We start from the raw sequence: 20,441 nt of genomic DNA, 5'->3' as shown, positions 1-20,441 counted from the left end.
ACAATCCAAGGGCCATATCATGTCACCCACCCTCCAACCCATCCCACTCACGTAAAATGATTCCCAAGGTCTTGGCAGCTCAAAGCTGGGAATTCTAACATCTCAAGAGTTCTGCATTTCCTACTTTCTCCGCCAAAGCTTCTTTCTCCATCATCTACATGGCTCACTCCCTTGATTCCTCCAGATCTTTGCTCAAATATAACCCTCCTAGTGAGCTCCTTTCTGATCACGGACAACAAATCATCCTCTTTCCATGTTTTACCCTTCTCCACAAATCCTGTCTCCATTTATGTGTGCATTTACTTCTATATTGGTTTTTCATGCTAGAGTAGAAACTTCATGAGAGCTGAGATTTTTTTCTCTTCTCTTCATTACAGTCCCTTCTACATAAAACAGAACCTGAAGTCACTGAATAAATATCAATGACTGAGAAAGTAAAAGAATAAGAGCAGTTTTAGCCTCAAGGGGTATCTGAAACTAGCATACATCCTCTTCTCCCTAAATGATAATATTACCACCAAGCCATCACTGACAGCACACCACACACACTACTATCATGTGCCTCTGAAGCCAGAATTTTGTTTGCAAAACTGGTAAATATTTACCTCCCTCCTACTGCCCAGGAAATCAAACATTTCACAGTACCCAGGTCTCACAAGTGAAGCTATCAAGAACAAGAAATGGATCCAATCATTAAAGCAGACCTCCCAGAAAGCAGACCCAGAGCCCCTCATCCTTAGGAGCAGGAGGCAGGAAATTGGCCTTCACTCTGCCATCCTTCTGGTTATTCAAATTACACTCAAATTACACAGGTCAAAACTTACAAAGGCTCTTGAAAAATCATCTAATCCTTGCCTCTTTCATACGATTCAGGCATCTCCAGTGGATGAAATTCTCTTTCCTTCAGTTAGGGGTGCAGTGCCTTTAGCTTGCTCCTGCTCTGTGAGGAAAGGATTTTTTCAGAAGACTCCACACCTCTGTCTACCCCTTAACTCACCATTCCCTAGAGAAAATGATTTATGTAGCTGAAGGTCTGGAAAGCATAAGAGGCTTGCAAAGCTCTGCAGCTCCCCTCCTCTCCTTCTTCCCGGAAATGAGCCAGACAACGAACGAGCATGAGGGAATTTTAAAAATTTCATGGGGAAGTAGAATTAAAAGATCAATTTATTTTGGTGCACAAAAGTGTTGAAATCCATACAAAGTTTCTTTTTTTTTTTTTTTTGACAGGCAGAGTGGAAAATTAGAGAGAGAAAGAAACAGAGAGAAAGGTCTTCCTTTGCCGTTGGTTCACCCTCCGATGGCCGCTGCGGGCAGCGCGCTGCGGCCACCGCACCACGCTGATCTGAAGGCAGGAGCCAGGTGCTTCTCCTGGTCTCCCATGGGGTGCAGGGCCTAAGGACCTGGGCCATCCTCCACTGCACTCCTGGGCCACAGCAGAGAGCTGGCCTGGAAGAGGGGCAACCAGGACAGCATCCGGTGCCCCAACCGGGACTATGCCGGCGCCGAAGGCGGAGGATTAGCCTAGAGAGCCACGGCACCGGCCCATACAAAGTTTCTTCATGATACCCATTTTCCGTGGACATTTTGAGGATCCCTCTTACACATGCGCGGATTTCAACATTATTTGCACCAAGATAAACTTATTTTTTAATCTCATTTTTCCAAGAACTTTCTGGGGTTTACTTATACATGTCCCCTTTCACTTCCCCAGGGGCAGTCCTGTGCTGGATCAATGAGGCTTCTCCCACACCAAGGCTGATATCACTTACCTATCTGTGTGAGAGCTTCAAGCTCCAAGCCAACCTCTTTTGTAAAAGATATTTTATTTTTACCTACAAAATTGCTTTCTCCATTTCTCAACATGTTCAGAACACAGGCAGGCAAGAGAGAAATATTTTCATACAGGATCTCCCCATACAAATAAGTGCTGCCACATCTCTACCAGCAGGCTCATGATAACACAAAAAATGTTCTTGTCAAAGAGTAGCTCCTATCTAAATATCCTCAATCTGGATTTTAATATAAAGCCTTCTTCTGTGTGCTATGTAAAATAATCACATTCCTATATGTATGTGTGGTACATATAAATCTGCACAGACACATGCAATTACTACATGTAACCTTAAAAGACTTCAGAAAGCAATGTTCTGTGTTTCCCTACACAGGTTGAGCACTCGTAATCTGAAAATCCAAACTCGGAGATGCTCCAAAATTTGAAAGTTTTTGAGCACCACCATGATACCACAACTGGAAACTTTCATACCTGATCTCCTGTGATAGGTTCCAATCAAAATGAAAATGCACTAAAAATACTGTATAAAATTATCCTCAGACTATGTGTATTAAAGTATATATGACACATTAATAATATTGATGTTTGGACTTGGAACTCATCCCCAAGATAAATCACTATATATATATATATATATATTTTTTGAATATTTGCATATGTACTTATATTCAAATATTCAAATTTCTTCCAAAGTATTTTTGGCCCCAAGCAGTTCAGATAAAAGATATTCAATCTATACTTAAAGACATTTAACTTCGTGTTTTAATCATTTCTGAGCATTCGGACTCTTTGGTAGCATGCAAATAAAAAACACCTCAGTAAAAGTAAATAAAAAGAAAAAAGGTCACACTGAAATGCAAGATGGCTGAATAGTGAGAAGTTACATTGACCTCAGACACAGAAAGAGACCAGAAAAACAAAGGAAGGGCCATGTCCCCCAGAGAAGTAATAGAAATTTTCAATGCAGAACAGCCAGAACAGAACAGAGGTTGCATGAAGCAGTGAGGAGAGAGGACAGACATGCCCCCTCCAGCCGCTCCTGCTTCTACTCAGCCAGCTTCAGGCTGGAAAGCACCATCTTCCCAGGTCAAGAGGAAGTTGACTGCTGGCAGCTTTCACTGAGGCAGAATTGCATGGTCCCCACTGACTTCAAATGTGGCCTGGGGTGCTGCTGGGGGTCTCGTCAACTACTTTGCTCCATGGAGTAAGGTCACATTGTCTTCCTTCCCTCTCCCCACCCTCGTGCCAGACTCAATTCTATCTGCTGAGGTGGAGCAACAGCTGAGTTCTGTCCTAAGTCAGGAACAGTGGATAGTTTCACTGCTACTGGAGGCCACTGGGGCTAGAACAGAGGAGCCCGAAGTGAGGAGAGTGGAACCCCTGCACCCCGTGACTGGGGGAGTTCTGAGCATGGGCCACAGAGCTGAGAAGGTTGTGGACTCAGAGCTCCCTGCATTCTGGGGACATAGCTTGTGGAGAGGTCAGGGACACACTGTGGATGGGTCAGTGTTCTGGAGTGTGTGGGGTGCAGTGGCTGTGAGCTCACTCTAGGCTGTGAATCAGTTGGCTCTCCCTGGCACACAAAGGGCCGGGACTGTGAACATACTTTCCAGGTCCAACATCCCCTCCCCTCACTGATTTCAGCAAGAGGTGCTCCACCAGGCCCAACCTGGATGTCACTCTGGACACTTGCACCACCCACAAATGGTGGCGAGAACTCCCTGGCCCCACGCAGCATACATCTCCAGAACTAAAGAGTAATTCTTAGACACTCTATCAAGCTCTAGAAGCACATTTCCAGGGAATAAAGTTTTCAACCGAAGAGAGAGATACAGAGAGTCAGAGACAGAGACGGAAACAGAGAGAAAGGAAGGGAAAGGGAAAGAAATTCTCCAGAGGCAATACTAACAAGACTTCCCCAGAGGTACAAACATCAACAAAGAACCACCAAAAAAAAATAATAATAACAAGGAAGGCAATAAATCTGATCAAAGAGAACACAGTATCTCATTAATACTGGACTATGAAGAGGGGAAGACTGATGAAATACCTGAAACAATTCAAAAGAATAGTTATAAGGTTATTCACAAACATAAAGAAATAATCCAATGAAATTAGGAAGGCAGTACCTGACATGGACAAAAATTAAGCAAAGAGATGGAGATGATGAAGAAAAATTAATAGGAAGCATTCAATAGGTCAAATTAAAAAATACAGTGGAAAATAACAATAGACTTAGTGAGGCAGAAGAAAGAATGCTCTATCTAGAAGACAGGTTCTTTGAAATATCTATCAGGAAAAAAGGAGGGAATAAACTAGAAAAACCAAAACAATGTTAAGAATCTATGAGACACTGCACCCGCTGGAAGAAGCTCCTGGTTCCCAGCTTGGAATTGGCACAGCTCTGGCCATTGTGGCCAGCTGGGGAGTAAGCCATCAGATAGAAGACCTTTCTCTCTCTCTGCCTCTCCTCTCTCTGTGTAACTCTTTCAAATAAATAAATAAATCTTAAAAAAAAAAAAAAGAATCTATGAGAGAGGGGGCCAGCATCCTATATGGGTGCTGGTTCTAGTCCCAGATGCTCCTCTTCCAATCCAGCTCTCTGCTATGGCCTGGGAAAGCGGTAGAAGATGGCCTAAGCACTTAGGCCCCTGTATCCACCTGGGAGACCAAGAAGAAGCTCCTGGTTCCTGGCTTTGGATCAGTCCAGCTCCAGCCGTTTCAGCCATTTGGAGAGTGAACCAGCATATGGAAGACTTTTCTGTCTCTCCCTGTCACTGTCTTTAACTCTACCTCTGAAATAAATAAAATATTTTTTAAAAAAGATCTATGAGAGAACATCAACAGACCAAATATAACAAGTCTTAGGAATTCCTGAAGCTATGGGGAAAAAGAAATGGCTTAGAAAAACTGTTCAGTGAAATAAAAGAGAAAATTTCTCCAATTTGGAGAAAGATATGGCCATTCAAATGGAGGAAGTGCATTGAACCCCAAATAGGCTTAATTAGAAAAGATCCTCACTGTGACACATTTAGTCAAACCTTCAAAAGTAAAACATATAGAGAATACCCTACAGTTTGCAAGAGTGAAATGCCATATCACCTTTAAAGGAAAAGTCATCAGACAGCAGATTCCTTAACAGAAACCCTACAGAACTGGAGAGAAAAGAGAAATATGGTCCAAGCTATAAAAGGGGAAAAATAAATAAATAAATAAAAATTTTAAAAAAACCTTCCATCCCAGAATACTTAATCTAGCAAAGCTCTCATTCAAAAATGAAGGTGAAATAAAGACCTTCCAGGACAAACAAAAATTGAAAGAATTTCTGGTCAGTGCCACAGCTCAATAGGCTAATCCTCCGCCTGCAGCGCCGGCACACTGGGTTCTAGTCCCGGTCGGGGCGCCGGATTCTGTCCCGGTTGCCCCTCTTCCAGACCAGCTCTCTGCTGTGGCCTGGGAGTGCAGTGGAAAATGGCCCGAGTGCTTGGACCCTGCACCCACATGGGAGACCAGGAGAAGCACCTGGCTCCTGCCTCCGGATCAGCGCGGTGCGCCGGCCACAGTGCGCTGGCCGCAGCGGATATTGGGGGGTGAACAAACAGTAAAGGAAGACCTTTCTCTCTCTCTCCCTCTCACTGTCCACTCTATCAAAAAAATAAATAAATAAAAAATAAAAAATATGTTTAAGAACATTCCTTCAAATCAAAACCTGAATGTGCTAGTTTCTTGCAGAGAAGAACTTCTCTCTCTCATCTGCCTGGATTCAGTGTTGCTGTTCATGATTCCTCCCAATCAGTCTAGAAAGAGACTTCATTTCAACATTTCTCCCATGGGATACCTTCAAGTCCTACTGATTTTTCCTTAGCAGTTTCTCTCAAGCTAACCCCTCCTCTTTCAACAATTTTTATCACTTCACACTGAAAAGCTGGGACTGCCAAGTCCAAACTCCTCACACAGAATTTCTCAATATCAAATACTGTATAAATGAAAGCAAAACACTATCTAAATAACTTCCAAGAACATTATTTTAAATCCCCAGATTTAAAATGCCTAGGTTTCACAACTTATATCTTAGTCACTTGGGTCACTTCAGGCTTTCTATGTCAATGTCAGTTCTTATCTGTAACTTGGAGAAGGTAACAGTATTTACTTCACGAGTAACAAAAATCAAATGATTGGACCACTTCAAAGCACTGACAACACTACCTGGCAAACAACTGAAGCACAGAAGGTCCTCAACCTGTGATGGTCTGATTTAGAGTCTTTTGACTTCACAATGACGTGAAAGTGCTACACATTCAATAGAAACCATACTCTGTATTTTGAACTTCTATCTCTTCCCAGGTTAGTGGCATGCAGTAAGTAGCTCTGCACAGTGGCAGTGAGTGCAGCTCCCAGGCAGCTCCGCCATCACAAGTGACACTCTACAGTGACCTATACTGCTGAGTTGAAATGCTTCTTAGGTGAGCTGTAGTCGATGCACCTTCCATTTAAGATAATTTCAATTTATGAGCAATTCACTGGGATATAACCCCATAGTGGCGGGGGGGGGGGAGGGGCTGTACTCAATAAATTCTAGCAATTTATAATACTCTGTTTCAATAGTTTCAATGGTTCATCATTGCCTTCATAATAAAATACATTCAAAAACTCTCCCTCTTTTTTTCACATTAGGCTTGAGATTTGCTAATCAGAACCTCTCATTTCACAAGAAAAAAAAAAATCAGAGGTGAAGCAACCTAAGCTGGGCACTTGAGACCCTCTATACTCTGTCCTAATTTCTGTATCATCTCCACAGTAGCCTACTGAAAGTTTCCAAGACACTCACTAGACCCCGTTTTGTCAGACTTGCCTTTACAGCTCTACTTGGCGATATCTCCAGGGTAAAGAGCCACTGCTTTCTCTCCATGTGTGCAAATCCAGCCAGTAGAGTCTCGAAGGCCTACCTCAAGCCTCATCTTTTCCAAGAAAACTTCCCAGTGACTTGTCTACACAATACAGACTTCTTGGTCTGAGCTCCCACAGCTCTCACTGTCAAGTCATTTGACACTGATTGTGAACTGTCTGTATAAAAGCTTCAAAAAGTTCTCTAGGAGAAATGGTTTATGCTTAGATCTTATCTTCCAGAGATTTTTAAGCTCTCTGGAGCAGAGCTGTAGTGTCTTGACTGTATTTAAATATCATCAGTGTACCTCTGCTAGGAAAGAAAAAGCGGATGAGACAGAGAGCAAGAGGGGGAGAGCAAAAGAGAGAGAAAGATGAATATGAGAATAGAGATGCAGGCTCTTTCCAGAAGTGAGGCTCCATGGGGGGTAGTTCTATGTGTGGGGGCTGATCAAAACTCACAGCATGACGGGCCCACGATTTGGGGTCACCTTAACCCTTCACACATTCAGCAGAGAATGAGCACCTTGGTTTCCTCCTAAGTACACACAGAAAGATACACACAAATATCTCTAGAGGAGGCTAGATGAACTCAGCATATTACAAAGATCACACTATAGAACTGTTAGAGATCAAAAGTCTTTAGTAGTGCGGTCAACACTGCCAGGTCCTCCAGTGCCTGCAGGATAACTCTATATATCACAGCACTTTGGGGGTGGTCTAATTATCACCAAAATTACCCCCAGGCACTACCCAAATACTGGAATACTTGTGACTGATGCAATGCAGTTACGGTTCCCAAGCAAAGGAGTTACATGTGGTGGTTGAGCATGAGGTGTAGAGTCAGAAAGCCCTACATTTGAACTGTGGTTCTAGGCTGATAAGCTCTTTGGCACCCTGGAAGAAAATCAGTGAAAATTGAGGCTTAGAGAAGTTGTCTATAAGACAGAGCTAAAAATGCGGAACCAGGGAGGCAAGGTATATGAAGAAGCTGGTCTATCCAGTAACCTTTCAGTAAATGAAAAACAAACCAATTGGGGCCAGCAGTGTGAAGCAACAGGTTAAAGCCCAGCCTGCAGTGCTGGCATCCCATACGGGCACCAGCTCAAGTCCCAGCTGCTCCACTTCCGATCCAGCTCCCTGCTAATGCACCTGGGAAAGCAGCAGAGGATGGCCCAAGTCCTTGGACCCCTGCACCCATGTGGGGGACCCAGAAGAAGCTCCTGGCTCCTGGCTTCAGATCAGCTCAGCTCCAGCTGTTTTGACCATTTGGGGAGTGAACCAACGGACTGAGGACTTCCCTTTCTCTCTCTGTCTCTTTCTCTATAACTCTTTCAAATAATAAAATAAATCTTTAAAAAAAAAAAAAAGGAGCCAATATTATCATCATCACCATCTTCATCTGTAACTAGAGCTACAGAAGAAAAGTTGGTTTCAGAATCCTTCCGTGTCCCAGCACCCCTTAGCCCTCTCTCCCTATGCTCCTACCCGAGCCTGGTATTTGATGTGGTTAGAAGGACCTTAAATTCAGTATCCACCAAGGGCCTCACATCTAGTATGTTTATAACAAGGCATGCTCCATGACCCAACCTAGAAGATGAGATTCTCTCCCAAGAATTGGCTGATTATTTTACTACCAAAAAGCAGTCCACATAGGCAATTTCCTTTATCAGGTATAAACTCTTAGGATGCAATAATCTGGCCTCAAGAAAGAAATCAAAGAAGCATTTTCAAGATCGGCCAAAGCAGCAGCTCCAACAATAACATTTCTAAATCCTGAGCTGAGGGTAAGAGTATGACTTTCATCAGAAATGACAGGAGCCAGCTGCTCCAAGAAGGGGGAAGAGTGGACATTAAAGAGGACACCAAATGCCAAAGGACTTAGCGAGGCTATAAACACTCACAGAGAAGGGAACACATCTTCTCTCAAAAGCAATTAAAAATTAATTGTGATACACTGAAATTCTGAATCCAGACAAGCCCTTGTTTTCCCTCTTCATCCCCTCTAGGCTCTTATCACAAGGCACAGACTTTGTGGTTTGTGTTTGTCTGTGTGCGTGCATGTTTTATTGAAAATCCATTTTCATAGTTAAACATCTTTCATGAAGCTTTTTGGGAAAACAAAAAAAAAAGATACTGGGACTTTTAAAAATTCCTAATCAAAAATGAAAGAGTTGAGAACTTAAAAATTCTTCTCATTTTTTAAAATCTGTCTTTTTAACAAATGTTTGTTCAATTGCACAATGTTTATGTTCAGGAAAGTCACTTAGGAAAAAACAGCACATTCTTTGGTCTTCCAGAACATGAAATCAGGTAAAAGATCTTTCAAGAAAAGAAAAAGCATGCTTTCGAGAAAAATACCCAAGAGTTTTCTTTGTCTGCCACATCTTAAAATGATGAAATATCAATAGAACATAACAAATAAAGTTTATTTTTTTAAAGATTTATTTATCTCAACGTCAGAGTTACAGAGAGAGAGAGAGAGAGAGAGAGAGAGAGAGAGAGAGAGAGAGAGATCTTCCATCCGCTAGTTCACTCCCCAGATAGCCACAACAGCCATTGCTGGGCCAGGCCAAAGCCAGGAGTCATGAACTTCTTCCAGGTCTCCCACATGAGTGCAAGAGCCTAAACACTTGGCCCATTTTCTGCTGCTTCTCCCAGGCCACTAGCTAGGAGCTAGATGGGAAGGGGAACAGCCAGGACTGAAACCTATTCCCACATAGGATGCCAGCGTTGCAGGTGGCGGCTTTACCTGCTAAACCACAATGCCAGCCCAATCTTGGTTTGTAAACAAGCACTTCCAGGGCTGGCACTCCGGTGCAAGGGATTAAGCCTCTGACGGCAACCACAGCACCCCACATCAGAGCACCAGTTCAAGTCCTGACAGCTCTGCTTCTGGTCCAGCTCTCTGCCAATGTGTGTGGGAAAGCAGCAGAAGATGGCTCAAGTGCTTGGGCCCCTGCTATCATGTGGGAAGCCCCGATGCCATGGTAGACTCCTGGTTTCAGCATGGCCCAGTCCCAACCATTGCAGCCATTTCTCAACTGGGGAGTGAATCAACAGATTTAAGCTCACACTCTCCCTCTCCCTCCCTCTCTCTCTCTGCCTTTCAAATAAATAAAATAATTATTTTTAAAACATAAAAAACAAGCAGTTCTACTTATACTTCTTATCACTGGAAATTTTACAGACTTAGGAGCTACATTTTACATTCTACAAATTAGTATTTCTCAAGCCTCTTAGAATTCTTTGATGGATATCACATTGAAAGATTAAGTCTAGAATGTAAAGCCATGAAAATTAGCATTTGTTCCCAGGGGCAAAGACTAAGGAAAATAAGGTAGCTAAGAAACGTAGATAGCATTTTTAAAGATTTTCATGGAAACTTGTGATAATTATACTTCCTAAATACAAAGCAGTCCAGCTCATGGTCTAACAGATGTATGAGAAACGGGGGCGGTCTATCTGGCCACTACATGAGCTTCCTATGCCGCTCTAGCAAAGCACCACAAACCTAGTGACTTGAAACATCACAAATGAATTATCCCACAATTCTGGAGGTCAAGTGTCTGCAACAGGTCATGCCAGGCAAAACTCACGGTGTTGGCAGGGCTTCCTTCTGAAGCATGCTATGGAGATTCCCTCTGTTCTTGCCTTTTCAGCTGCTAGAGGCCACTGGCACTGTCTGTCTTGCCATCCTCTTCTTCCATTTTCAAAGCCAGAACATCAGACTGAGTGCTTTCAATCCTGCCATCTCTCTAGAAGGTTCTCCTTTGATTACCTCTTCCACTTATAAGGACTCCCATCCACAGAATCCAGGATCCTCTATTTTTACTCAAAGATCATTTGAATAGCAACCTTAACTCTTTCTACAAATATAATCCCCCTTTCCCACATATCATAACATGGGCATGGGTTCCAAGCATTCAGACATGAACATCCCTGAGGGGCCATTGTTCTGCCTTTAACAGTTACCACTTCCCATCCAATGGCCTGGAAAGTGCTCTCAGTTGTGCCACCATTGTACATGTGTGACTCCCCAGCATCTATCCCTCCTTCAACCGTTCCCCTATTTTCCTCCAGGTTAGCCATCCCCCACTCTACTCATAGGCCCTGTAAGTCAGGGGTAAAATGTCTTAGTCCAGGCCAATGAGAACACCACATCCCCAGACCATGGTGAATGGTTCAAGGACAAGATTATGACGTAAGTCAAGTAGCCAATAAAAGCCTTACTTACTGGAACCGTCCAAAAAAGAAGGGTGTTCAGTCTAGTGGGATGAAAAGTAAAATGACAGCCTAGAGATGCTGGCAACAGTCTTTGCCACACCCTGCCTGGAGTGGTCACCAGTGTCATCCTGAGAAACACTGCTAACACAGGGAAAAGTGAAAACAAACAAGGAGGACGGAAGAGGAAAGGGAGGATGGCGCATGACCCCTAACATTACTTGAACTCTAGAACCAAGTACATCTGATTCCCTTATCAATTTTGTTTTCTTTAATCTGTGTGAACTGGGTGTCTATCATTCACATTCAAAAGTCTTTTGACTTATACAGGCCTTTTCTCTCAGTGAAATGGAAAGAAGATAATTTCAACAAATAAGATGAAAGGAAGTGAAAAAAATATGCCTGGTATGCACAAAATATAGTTGGTGCAAATCCAAATCCAACTGCACTATTCTTTACTCATTTATTCTCCCCCAACTGCAATACTCCAAATATCAGCAAAAAGACACTGAAACATCAATATGAAGAGAATACATGAAAACAGAACTCTCAAAGAACTGACACATGGTGAGCTGGAGGGCTGGATAATTTACATACCCATGCCTTTAACAGTTACCACTTCCCATCCAATGGCCTGGAAAGCGCTCTCAGTTGTGCCACCATTGTACATGTGTGACTGTTCTTGCCTTTTCAGCTGGCATGGCACAGTACCCATGGCACAGTAAATCAAGGTTCCTGGAGATACAACATGGCAAGCATGACAGCATGCCTATCTAAAAAGTTGGATAAGAATGAAGTGCCTCTCTTTGAGTAAAGTTGCATTTTTTTTTTAACAAAGTACAAGTTTAGCAGACAGAATAACAGCTAGTATTATAGCTTGCTTGCCAACTGTCCACATTTTCTGAATCCTCATGTAAGCATCGCAACTCTATGAGGTAAGAGCAGCATTTTGCCTACGTTTTATGTAAGAAAGCGACACTTTGAGAGGTTTAAGGTCACCAGGTAGAAAGCGAGTAAGGATGTTAAACCACACTAGTCGGCAGTCTGTGCTAGTGCTATGTGATGGAGGAGAGATGATGAACATTATCAGGTGCTCTACTGCACACATAGTTTAGAGTTTAGATTAAGCCATGGGATTTACATGCAAAAAAAAAAAAAAGATGCTTTATACATGAAGGAAGGAGAACTAGCTCCTATGAATAATGATTTAAATTACTATTTTTATTTGTGTATATGCACATAAAATATATTTACCAGGGTGGGTGTGACAGCAGAGCATGTTAAGGGCTCACTTAGATGTCTCCATCTCATATCCAAGTGCACGGCATCAAGTCCTATCTCTGCTTCCCATCCAGCTTCCTGCTAATCCAACCCCTTGGAAGGCAGCAGATGAAGGTTCAAGTGCTTGAGTTCCTGCCACCCACATGGGAGATCCAAATGGAGTTCTTGGCTCCTGGCTTCTGCCTGGCCCAGCTCCAGCTGTTGTAGGCATTTGGGGAGTAAACCTGCACGTCCATGTTCTCCCTCTGTGTTTGCGTGTATGTTTCCCTCTCCCTGTCACTCTGCCTTAAGTAAATAAATAAAATTTTTAAATAAACTCAAATAAAAATATTTACTAAGCATGAACAAATAATTATAGGAAATGTGACTTAATGTCTAAGACCACAATACTTGAGAATGTATGTATTTAGTTTGTACACATTTCCTAAAAACTATTTTTGTTTCATCATTCACTTTAAGAATGAGAAATACTATTTCATATAGTCAGAATTTGACCTAAAATCCACAGACTCATCCTGCTGGTTTTGTGGCAATCATTTTTATAAACAATAGTCCGACATTTTACCACAAAATCTCTCCTAGGGATTTTCCTTGAGTCAGCAAAGCCAAGCAAGCTTACTTGGAGAATTAGGATAGATGAATTACATGTGAGAACAGAGGTTCATTATGATAGAAAACTTCCAACATTTCACCATCCATTTTAAAGAATACGCAGCTGTCAGTTCTATCCTATGAAGGATGTATCTTTACAGTATTAAGAAGATTATCAAAACACCTGAATATGATTGTTCACACTTTTGAATACTTATCTGATAACCAGAAAAACAATGAATTTGTTGCATTATCCAGATCATACAACCATACTAAAATTACATTCAAATATCAAGAATGAAGCCAAAATTAAAAATTTAAATTTATAAAACTCAACATTTTCCTATACTGCTAGAGGAGTTTAGTTAGTACAGATGATTGCAAAAGCCATTTGTGAAAACACATCTTGTTAATTTGTCTTTACTCAATAACCAAATTCCAGGTCTTGCTCCTAAAGCAGTCATGTGAAATGCAGTCAGTGATCTACAGAAAACACTGTGGCAACATTCACTATAGTGAGAAAATGATACTCTTAAGAAAGAGATTGCATAAATCAGGATATATTAGCGTGATGGGATTAAAATGATGTCCACAGGAAGTTTGAAATAATATAAAAAACTTATACTCAAATAAAGCAAAAAAGTTCAAGGAATATACACTAAGCTATAACAGCAGTTTAGAATCTGGAGTGATTGTCAAAAATCCAGAGAATACAAAAAAATTGTAGAATACAGCGGTAATCCATAAAACATTTATAATTGCCCATATGGGATTCCAGTGCTCCGGACCAGGGCTTTAACTTGCTGCACCACAGCACTGGCCCCTAATTAGAAAAAAACTGATTAGTTAAAAGAGTAACTCCACTATTTAGAGTAATGGTATGGAGTAGGAATAAAAGCTGATCTTATTACAGGAACACCAGGGAGGATTCCCAAGATTCTAGTAACAGCACCCCTCTTTGGAGAAGCATTCAAGTTCCATCTAAGCCAATACTCTAAGTCCATCTAGCCCAACTAATACAACCAATCTCTTCATATTACAACCACTCAGGATTTTACCAGGCAATTAGGAATTGTCCCTTGGAATTTCCAAGGTAACCTAGGTTGGCTACTCACAAGCAAAGAATGCTTAAAGATCATCCTCTGGCAAGCAGAGGCAACCTTGAGGATTTCCTGACATTTCTAAGCAATATTATAAAAATATTCGGTACAGTGAGAAGAGAAAGAAGTGAAAGAATTAGGAAGAAATATTTCAGCTAGACAACAGCAATACATTTCTGGTGACAGACAACACACTGCACTTAATAACATCTAACCTAAGAAGTTTGAGCATTTAACATTAACCATTATGATGGAGTCATGTGGGCTCAACCCATGCCATTGCAGTCATTTGGAAAATGAACTGGGGAATCGAAGATCAATCTCTCTCCCTGTTCCTCTCCCTGTCCTTTTCCCTCTGTAACCCTGCCTTTCAAATAAATAAATAAACCTTAAAAAAAAAAAAAAACTACCAATTACTGTTTTATGTACTGGGATACAGCAGTGATGGAGCCCAAGTCTTTGCCCTCAGAGGTCTACACCAGTGGCAATGCTTACCATATCCCAAAACTAGGTATGTGATGCACCGTAAACCTTGAAAACCAAACACTACCTGATAATGATGAGAAAGTATCTCAGTAAACTAGATATCTGAGTGGACAAGATTAGCAACTTCACATTTTTAAGAGTGAAATGTAATGGAAATTGCAACTGGGAAACAGAAACTTAGGGCAGAAAAGGATAAACATGCCTCAGTCCCAACACAAGGGGGAAGACAGCTGAAAATCACTGTGATTTGTCCTCAAATGATAGCCTAGGTAATCTCCAAGTAGTAATTTATGAAACAAAGGGACTCAGAATTCTTTTTCAGGTTTTCCAATTTCTACAGGATTCGGATTATGTCCTAAGCCACATGTCTCACGGAGCCAATCTTCTTACCCAGTTCGGCCAGCCAGCCAGCCGCCCATAATTACCCTTGGCATCCCACCAAGGCCATAATCTGAGTCAGGAATGAAAGAGCTTCCTGATATGCCTCAGAAATACATTAATGATCTCATGAAACATACTTACACATGTATAAATAAACACACTCAAAAATGTGCAAGTGTGAATATATGTAAGGGGGTAGGCAGGTAGGAAAGTAGACCAGTAGAGAGAAAGTTCCTCTCTGCTTGACAGACAAGCACAGAACTAGGTCAGGGTTCAAAACCTAGTTACCCATTTTCTCTAGGGTGAATCATACTTGTCCACAAACCACGAGGGGCATTTTTGCACTGGCCAGAAAGAGGAAAGCAGCAATATCCCATGTGAGACCCTGCACAGGTGATGACTTCATACATATTCTATGCTACCCCTATCACAAACTGCCATCTCCCTTCCTAAATAAAAGTCTGTCTGTTCTAAAGGGTTGAAATGTATCAGGTTAGTTTTAAATGTGTTTCCCAAGCCACACAGTAAATACACATAGATAGATAAATACACAAGTTTTGGTAGACATATATAGAGGCTGTGGTTCTATTTATCAAAAGTGCAGAGAACTGGCAAAATTAACCTATTAGAAATCAGGAGAATGGTGACAGCTCATGAGGGGAGAGTGTGGCACGAAATGGGTAGGGATGCTTCTAACAGCCTATGCACTGATCCAGAAGCCATTTACACAGAGCAACTGCTTTGTGAAGAATCAGCAAGGCATCCATTTATGTGCATTACCCTGCATGTATATTATGGTTCAACACCCAGTCCTCTTTATAATTCAGCTTCCAAACAATTTAGGTTTATCTCTAACATAGTTATCTCTTCCTGAGAAATTAAACTATTTGTAAATTAGTCACAGCCATGGAACTCTGGCCAATTGTGTAAGCAATAAAAAAATAAATAAATAAAACCTACAAATCTTACTAGTCTCTCCCTAATGCATTATTGATCAAACAGCACCTCTAGGCAGTTAGAGAAAACCACTTTTAAATCAATTACTGGGGGATGGGGCAACTATATGTATAAGAGTGCATTTTATCAAACCTCCAAAAGATTTTCTTAAATATGTATAAATTCCTCTTCAGAATTACACAAGTGACTACAACCCAAAGTCAAGTGACAACTATCACAAAACCTGTGAGCCGAAGTCTATCTACTTTTTGCCCCTTCGTTCAACTTGAAAATAGTTAAATAAAAATAATAAAGTGACAACTCCTATAACAGAAGATTATGGGGACAAATACATCTCCAACAATGCCTTGTCCTTCTCTTTTCCAAACTGACTTGTCTGCCTCCCTCCAAATTTAAGCACACCTGTACTCTTTTATTCCCTGCAAAAGGGGGGAGGGGGCGTCTACAAAAGTAATTTACATTAACAAAAGGACAGGAATGAAGCTCAATACCAGGTCTCTTATATGAGAGCATTCTAATTCTACTTGAAAATGTTATCACAGCAACATATATTACATTTTGTGAATATTACTTTGGTACAAGCTTAAAACATTCATATTTAAAAGATGAGATGTTTAAGTAATAACATATTTAAGTAATTAAGAATAAGAGTCCTTTTTTTTTTTTTTAACCTTTTTGGGGATTGATTTTTTTTTTTTTTTTTAAATCAAATCCTTGGGGCCGGCACTGCGGCATAGCAGGTAAAGCCACTGTCTGGGGTGCTGGCATCCCATGTGGGTGCCGGTTTGAGTCCCGGCTACTCCACTTCCAATCCAGCTCTCTGCTATGGCCTGGGAAAGCAGTACAAAATGGCCCAAGTCCTTGGGCCCCTGCACCCACTTGGGAGACCCAGAAGTTGTTCCTGGCTTTGGATCGGCAGTGCAGCTCCAGCCATTACAGCCAATTAGGGAATGAACCAGTGGATAGAAGACCTCTCGCTCGCTCGCTCTCTGCCTCTCCTTCTCTGTGTAACTCTTTCAAATAAATGAATAAATCTTTTAAAAAAAAAAAAAGAATCAAATCCTTTTTGAAAAAGATTTAGATTGATGGCCAAATACTATCAACTGCAAATGACAAATATCTCTTCCATCACTGACACTGCATTTTTAGTGCATCTAACTCTCCTCTCCCTGCTCTTGCCATGAAAGTCTACACTCACAGATGAGACCAACCAAAGTTAGGCCCTCAGTAGGCAGGAGCATTCTGACATATGTTGGTGTACAATATGCGATGTACACACAGTTTTTCTTACTTCACAATGGTGTGAAAGCCGTATGACTTCAGTAGAAACCTTGGTTCACATTTTGAGTTTTGATCTCCTAGGCTCGTGATACGTGGTGCAATACACTGTTGCGATGCCTAGCAGCAGCTACAGCTCCCAATGAGGAGGGGAAACCACCCACACCCCCAAAATGCTAAAGTCTACTATGCTGCCAAGCTATGATGTTCAGTAAGTAAATATATCTTACTTACAACAGTTTCAACTCACAGTGGGTTTATCAGGATGTAAGTCCATTCTAAGTCAAGGAGCCATCAGTAGCAACCTCTGGGCCTGGATCTGCCCATCCCACCCCCATCAGTAAACAGGCACCAATCTCTACTACAGCAAGTAGCTGTACCACCTCTCAAGCTTCATTCTCCTCCTCTGGCAGACAGGCATGATGGTTTCCCTACCTGACACAGTGACTGTGGATATCAGGAGACATCATGCACCGAAAGCCATTAGCCACTGCTCAGCTTGGCATTCAGTGAACAAATGTTTGCAGCGGTAGTAATGAAAACTCTTCTCCTACAAGACTTTACTTAGCAAATACGGAACTTACCAAGACTAACACTTGACCAAAAAAATTATACTTTAAAGTCACCCAAGTAAAGTGTGCATAAAAGACTCTAAACTGTGCATAAAAGACTCTGAATGTAGCCTGGCTTCTTGCCACCTGATTTGCAGTCTCTGCATTCTGAATATATTCTTATAAACTGGTTCAAGAAAGGCCATGGACTTAGGAATGCTCTGTTACACATCCCTTACACCTCTTGAACCTCAGTCTACTCACCCATACAATGGGAGTATAGTCCCCATTACATGGTAACATTGAGGTTGTAAGTGCTATTTGCAAATGGCCTGAACGGTTCCTTACACATTAGCAGAGAATTATTTTCAGGAAGATGGAATTGGAGAAATCATCGAAGCAGGAAAACTTTCCATGCTTTGTACTCCATTTTCCCTCTCTGTAGCATTTTACAACTTGCTTTCTGTTCAAATCAGATGCGCTCCTCCTAAGGCTGCAGAAGCGGCTGCCTTGAGTTTATTCACGTCCGAGCCTTCTCCCAGTCTCGCTGTCACCCTCCCAGTACATACCACTGGCTTGCGCAAAGGCAGTACCAACTTGATGCTTCCAAAGTCCGACTGCAGGGAACTTTCACATCACTATAACTTAGCCCCAGCGAAGTGCAACCCTCATCCAGGAAGAGGAAGAGAGGAGTGGAAATGTTCCTGGACTACAAATTATTATATATATACATGTTTTTTACCCACTAATGGGAAAAATGTCAGAAACGGTATTTCACTTCCCTGACTGCGGCCCCTACTTTCGAACTATGATAAGAGTGACATCTGAGAATGAGGCTTACCTATTTGCACCATTTCTTCATTACCAGCCTGGAAGGGGGCGGGGGAGAGGGAGAGTAAGAAAAAGACACAGTTACTGGGTTTCATCTTATCTCCTCTGTGCGTCTCATTTCCCCCACGAATGCTTTCCAGGAGCTGGCTAATCAGGAGCCGGTGGAGACTGCGACAGATGCCTACAGGCTGCACCTAGGTCTGCGCAGGGCTCCTGTGCTAGCAGAGAGCGCCGATTCAGCAACTATGTTAGGGAAGACGGCTGTTTTTCCAGTTTTCGTTTTAATTTAGTATTTACAAAGCCAGCAAAAATTAATAAATAAATACTGACCCTGCAGGGTTCAGTACTGGGTCGAGATTAGAGAAAAAGTCTGTGAAGTTTAAACGGGGCGGGAAGGAGCCTCGGAGGGGCCCAGATTCACCACCACAGGCTCGCAGGTCCCCGGTCAGCTACAAAATTCCCTACTTTGCAGCGGGGACCAGAGCAGCTCCCCTAACTCACTGGGTGACTCTGCCCCCGCGGCCCCGCGCTGCTGAGACCTGCAGCCCAGCCAGCGGCTCGCCCGGCCCAGCCTCCGCGAGCATCGGGCTGCACCTTGGGGCTCCCGACGGTGGGGGCAGGGCCCTAAAGGAACACGGCCGCACTCCGCTCGGCTTTAAACAGGGGGAGGAGCTGTGCCCCTAGCGGGAGAGGGGAGGAGAGGCGAGGAGGGGAGGGGAGGGTGGCGGCCGGCGCCGGCAGCCGCTGCCCAGGAAAGCGCCGGGCAGGAAGCGTCCCCGGCCCCCCGCCCCAACTGTCAAACTGCAGCCCGGTCCTCCCAGGACACGTGTCTGCTGGATCGCTGTCCGGCCCAAGGACTTCCTGCAGCCCCCGTGTCCCGCTGCCCGAGACAGCCCCGCGAGCCGGGCTCGGGCTGCCGCCACCGGCGCCCTGGGAGCCCACAACTTCGCTCCCGCGCCCAGCCCGCCCCCCTCCCCGGAAAGCGGACGCCTGGACGCGGGCCCCGAGGGTGCGGAGTGGCTGCGGCCCCAGGTGGGACCAGCCCGGGCCCCGGACTGGGGGCGGGGGTCACAGCCTCCCGTGCAAGTCGACCCCCACACCCCCCCCCCCAAAAAAAACCACCACCCTTCCTGCCGCGGAAGATAACAGGGGAGGGTGGGGGAGGAGGGGGCAGAGCAGCGGGGAGAGGGGAGGAACTTTTCCAGGGAAAGGTTGGGTTTGAGTCTCTGATTGTTGTTATTTTCCACTTACTTGTCCATCAGCCGAAGTCCTAACCTCTACCAGAGCGGCTACTATCAACCAGAGTGACAGGAGAACCATCACGAGTCGAGTGCCCTTTGCAACTGCTGGGCAGAGCGATGCCCAGAGCAAACCCCTCCCCAAAATAAGTTCAAAAGGAAAAAAAAAAAGGCAGAATAAAAACAAAATGTTCTTCTGTGCTTTGCTTCAGTGAGAAGGCAACGTGAGCTCTGAGACCGGCCCCCCGTCCTCGCCGCCCGCGCGTGCAGCCGGGGAAGGTGCGGCGCGCGCCGGCACGGGCTGCACCCGGAGAGCGGCAGGAGCGGGGCTGCCGCGGCCCGCGCCCCGCGCCGCCGAGGAGGCTGGAGCGCCGTGGGGGCCCGAGCGGAGCGCCGAGAGTGGCCGGGCGCCCCGGAGCGCGCGGCGGCTGAGGCGAGCGTTGGCGAGAGCGCCGAGCGAGCGGGAGAAAGAGGCGGCGAGAGGGCGCCTCCGCCGCGCACGCAGAGGGGGGCGGGAGGAGCGCGGGGCGGCGGCGGGCGGAGGCGGAGGGAGGAGGGCGCCGCTCGCCGGCTCCGGGGCTCGCCGCGCGGCCGTCTGCTCGCGGCCCGCGCCCCGCCGGGCGCTCATAAGGCGGCCCCGCGCCCCCCCCCCCCCGGCGGCCCCTCCCGCCGCGGCGCCCACGTCACACGGGCCGGGCCCGCGCCCCCCGCGCCCGCGGCAGCGTCGGGAGCCGTCGGGGGCCCGCGGGGCCCGGCCCGGAGCCGGCATCCCCGCAGCCTCTGCTGGCCCCCGGCGAGGGCAGGGGAGGGGCTGGCGGGACGCGCGTGGAGTTCATTATGGGGAGGG

General features: G+C 44.3%; 1 protein-coding gene across 5 annotated transcripts in view; it reads right to left on the bottom strand.

Annotated features, from left to right (window-relative positions):
• ADAMTS3 (ADAM metallopeptidase with thrombospondin type 1 motif 3) overlaps nucleotides 1-19,847 on the bottom strand; it is a 321,081-nt gene extending 301,234 nt beyond the window's left edge. For 3 of the 5 annotated variants that reach the window (XM_062198709.1, XM_062198710.1, XM_062198711.1), the window contains exons 1-2: nucleotides 19,608-19,847; nucleotides 18,367-18,394 (exon numbers count right to left, since the gene is read on the bottom strand). In XM_062198709.1, the coding sequence (XP_062054693.1) occupies nucleotides 18,367-18,394; nucleotides 19,608-19,676 (97 nt within the window). In that variant the 5' untranslated portion in view covers nucleotides 19,677-19,847. Of the gene's footprint in view, nucleotides 1-18,366; nucleotides 18,395-19,607 lie in introns of those variants that run through there. The other 2 variants (XM_062198712.1, XM_062198713.1) reach the window with 2 other exon arrangements.
• Nucleotides 19,848-20,441: the final 594 nt, after the last annotated feature.

This window comes from Lepus europaeus, chromosome 8 (assembly GCF_033115175.1).
Source record: "Lepus europaeus isolate LE1 chromosome 8, mLepTim1.pri, whole genome shotgun sequence".
Taxonomy (NCBI): domain Eukaryota; kingdom Metazoa; phylum Chordata; class Mammalia; order Lagomorpha; family Leporidae; genus Lepus; species Lepus europaeus.
Note: the sequence above shows the minus strand (reverse complement) of the source record. Positions and strands in the feature narration are given on the sequence as shown.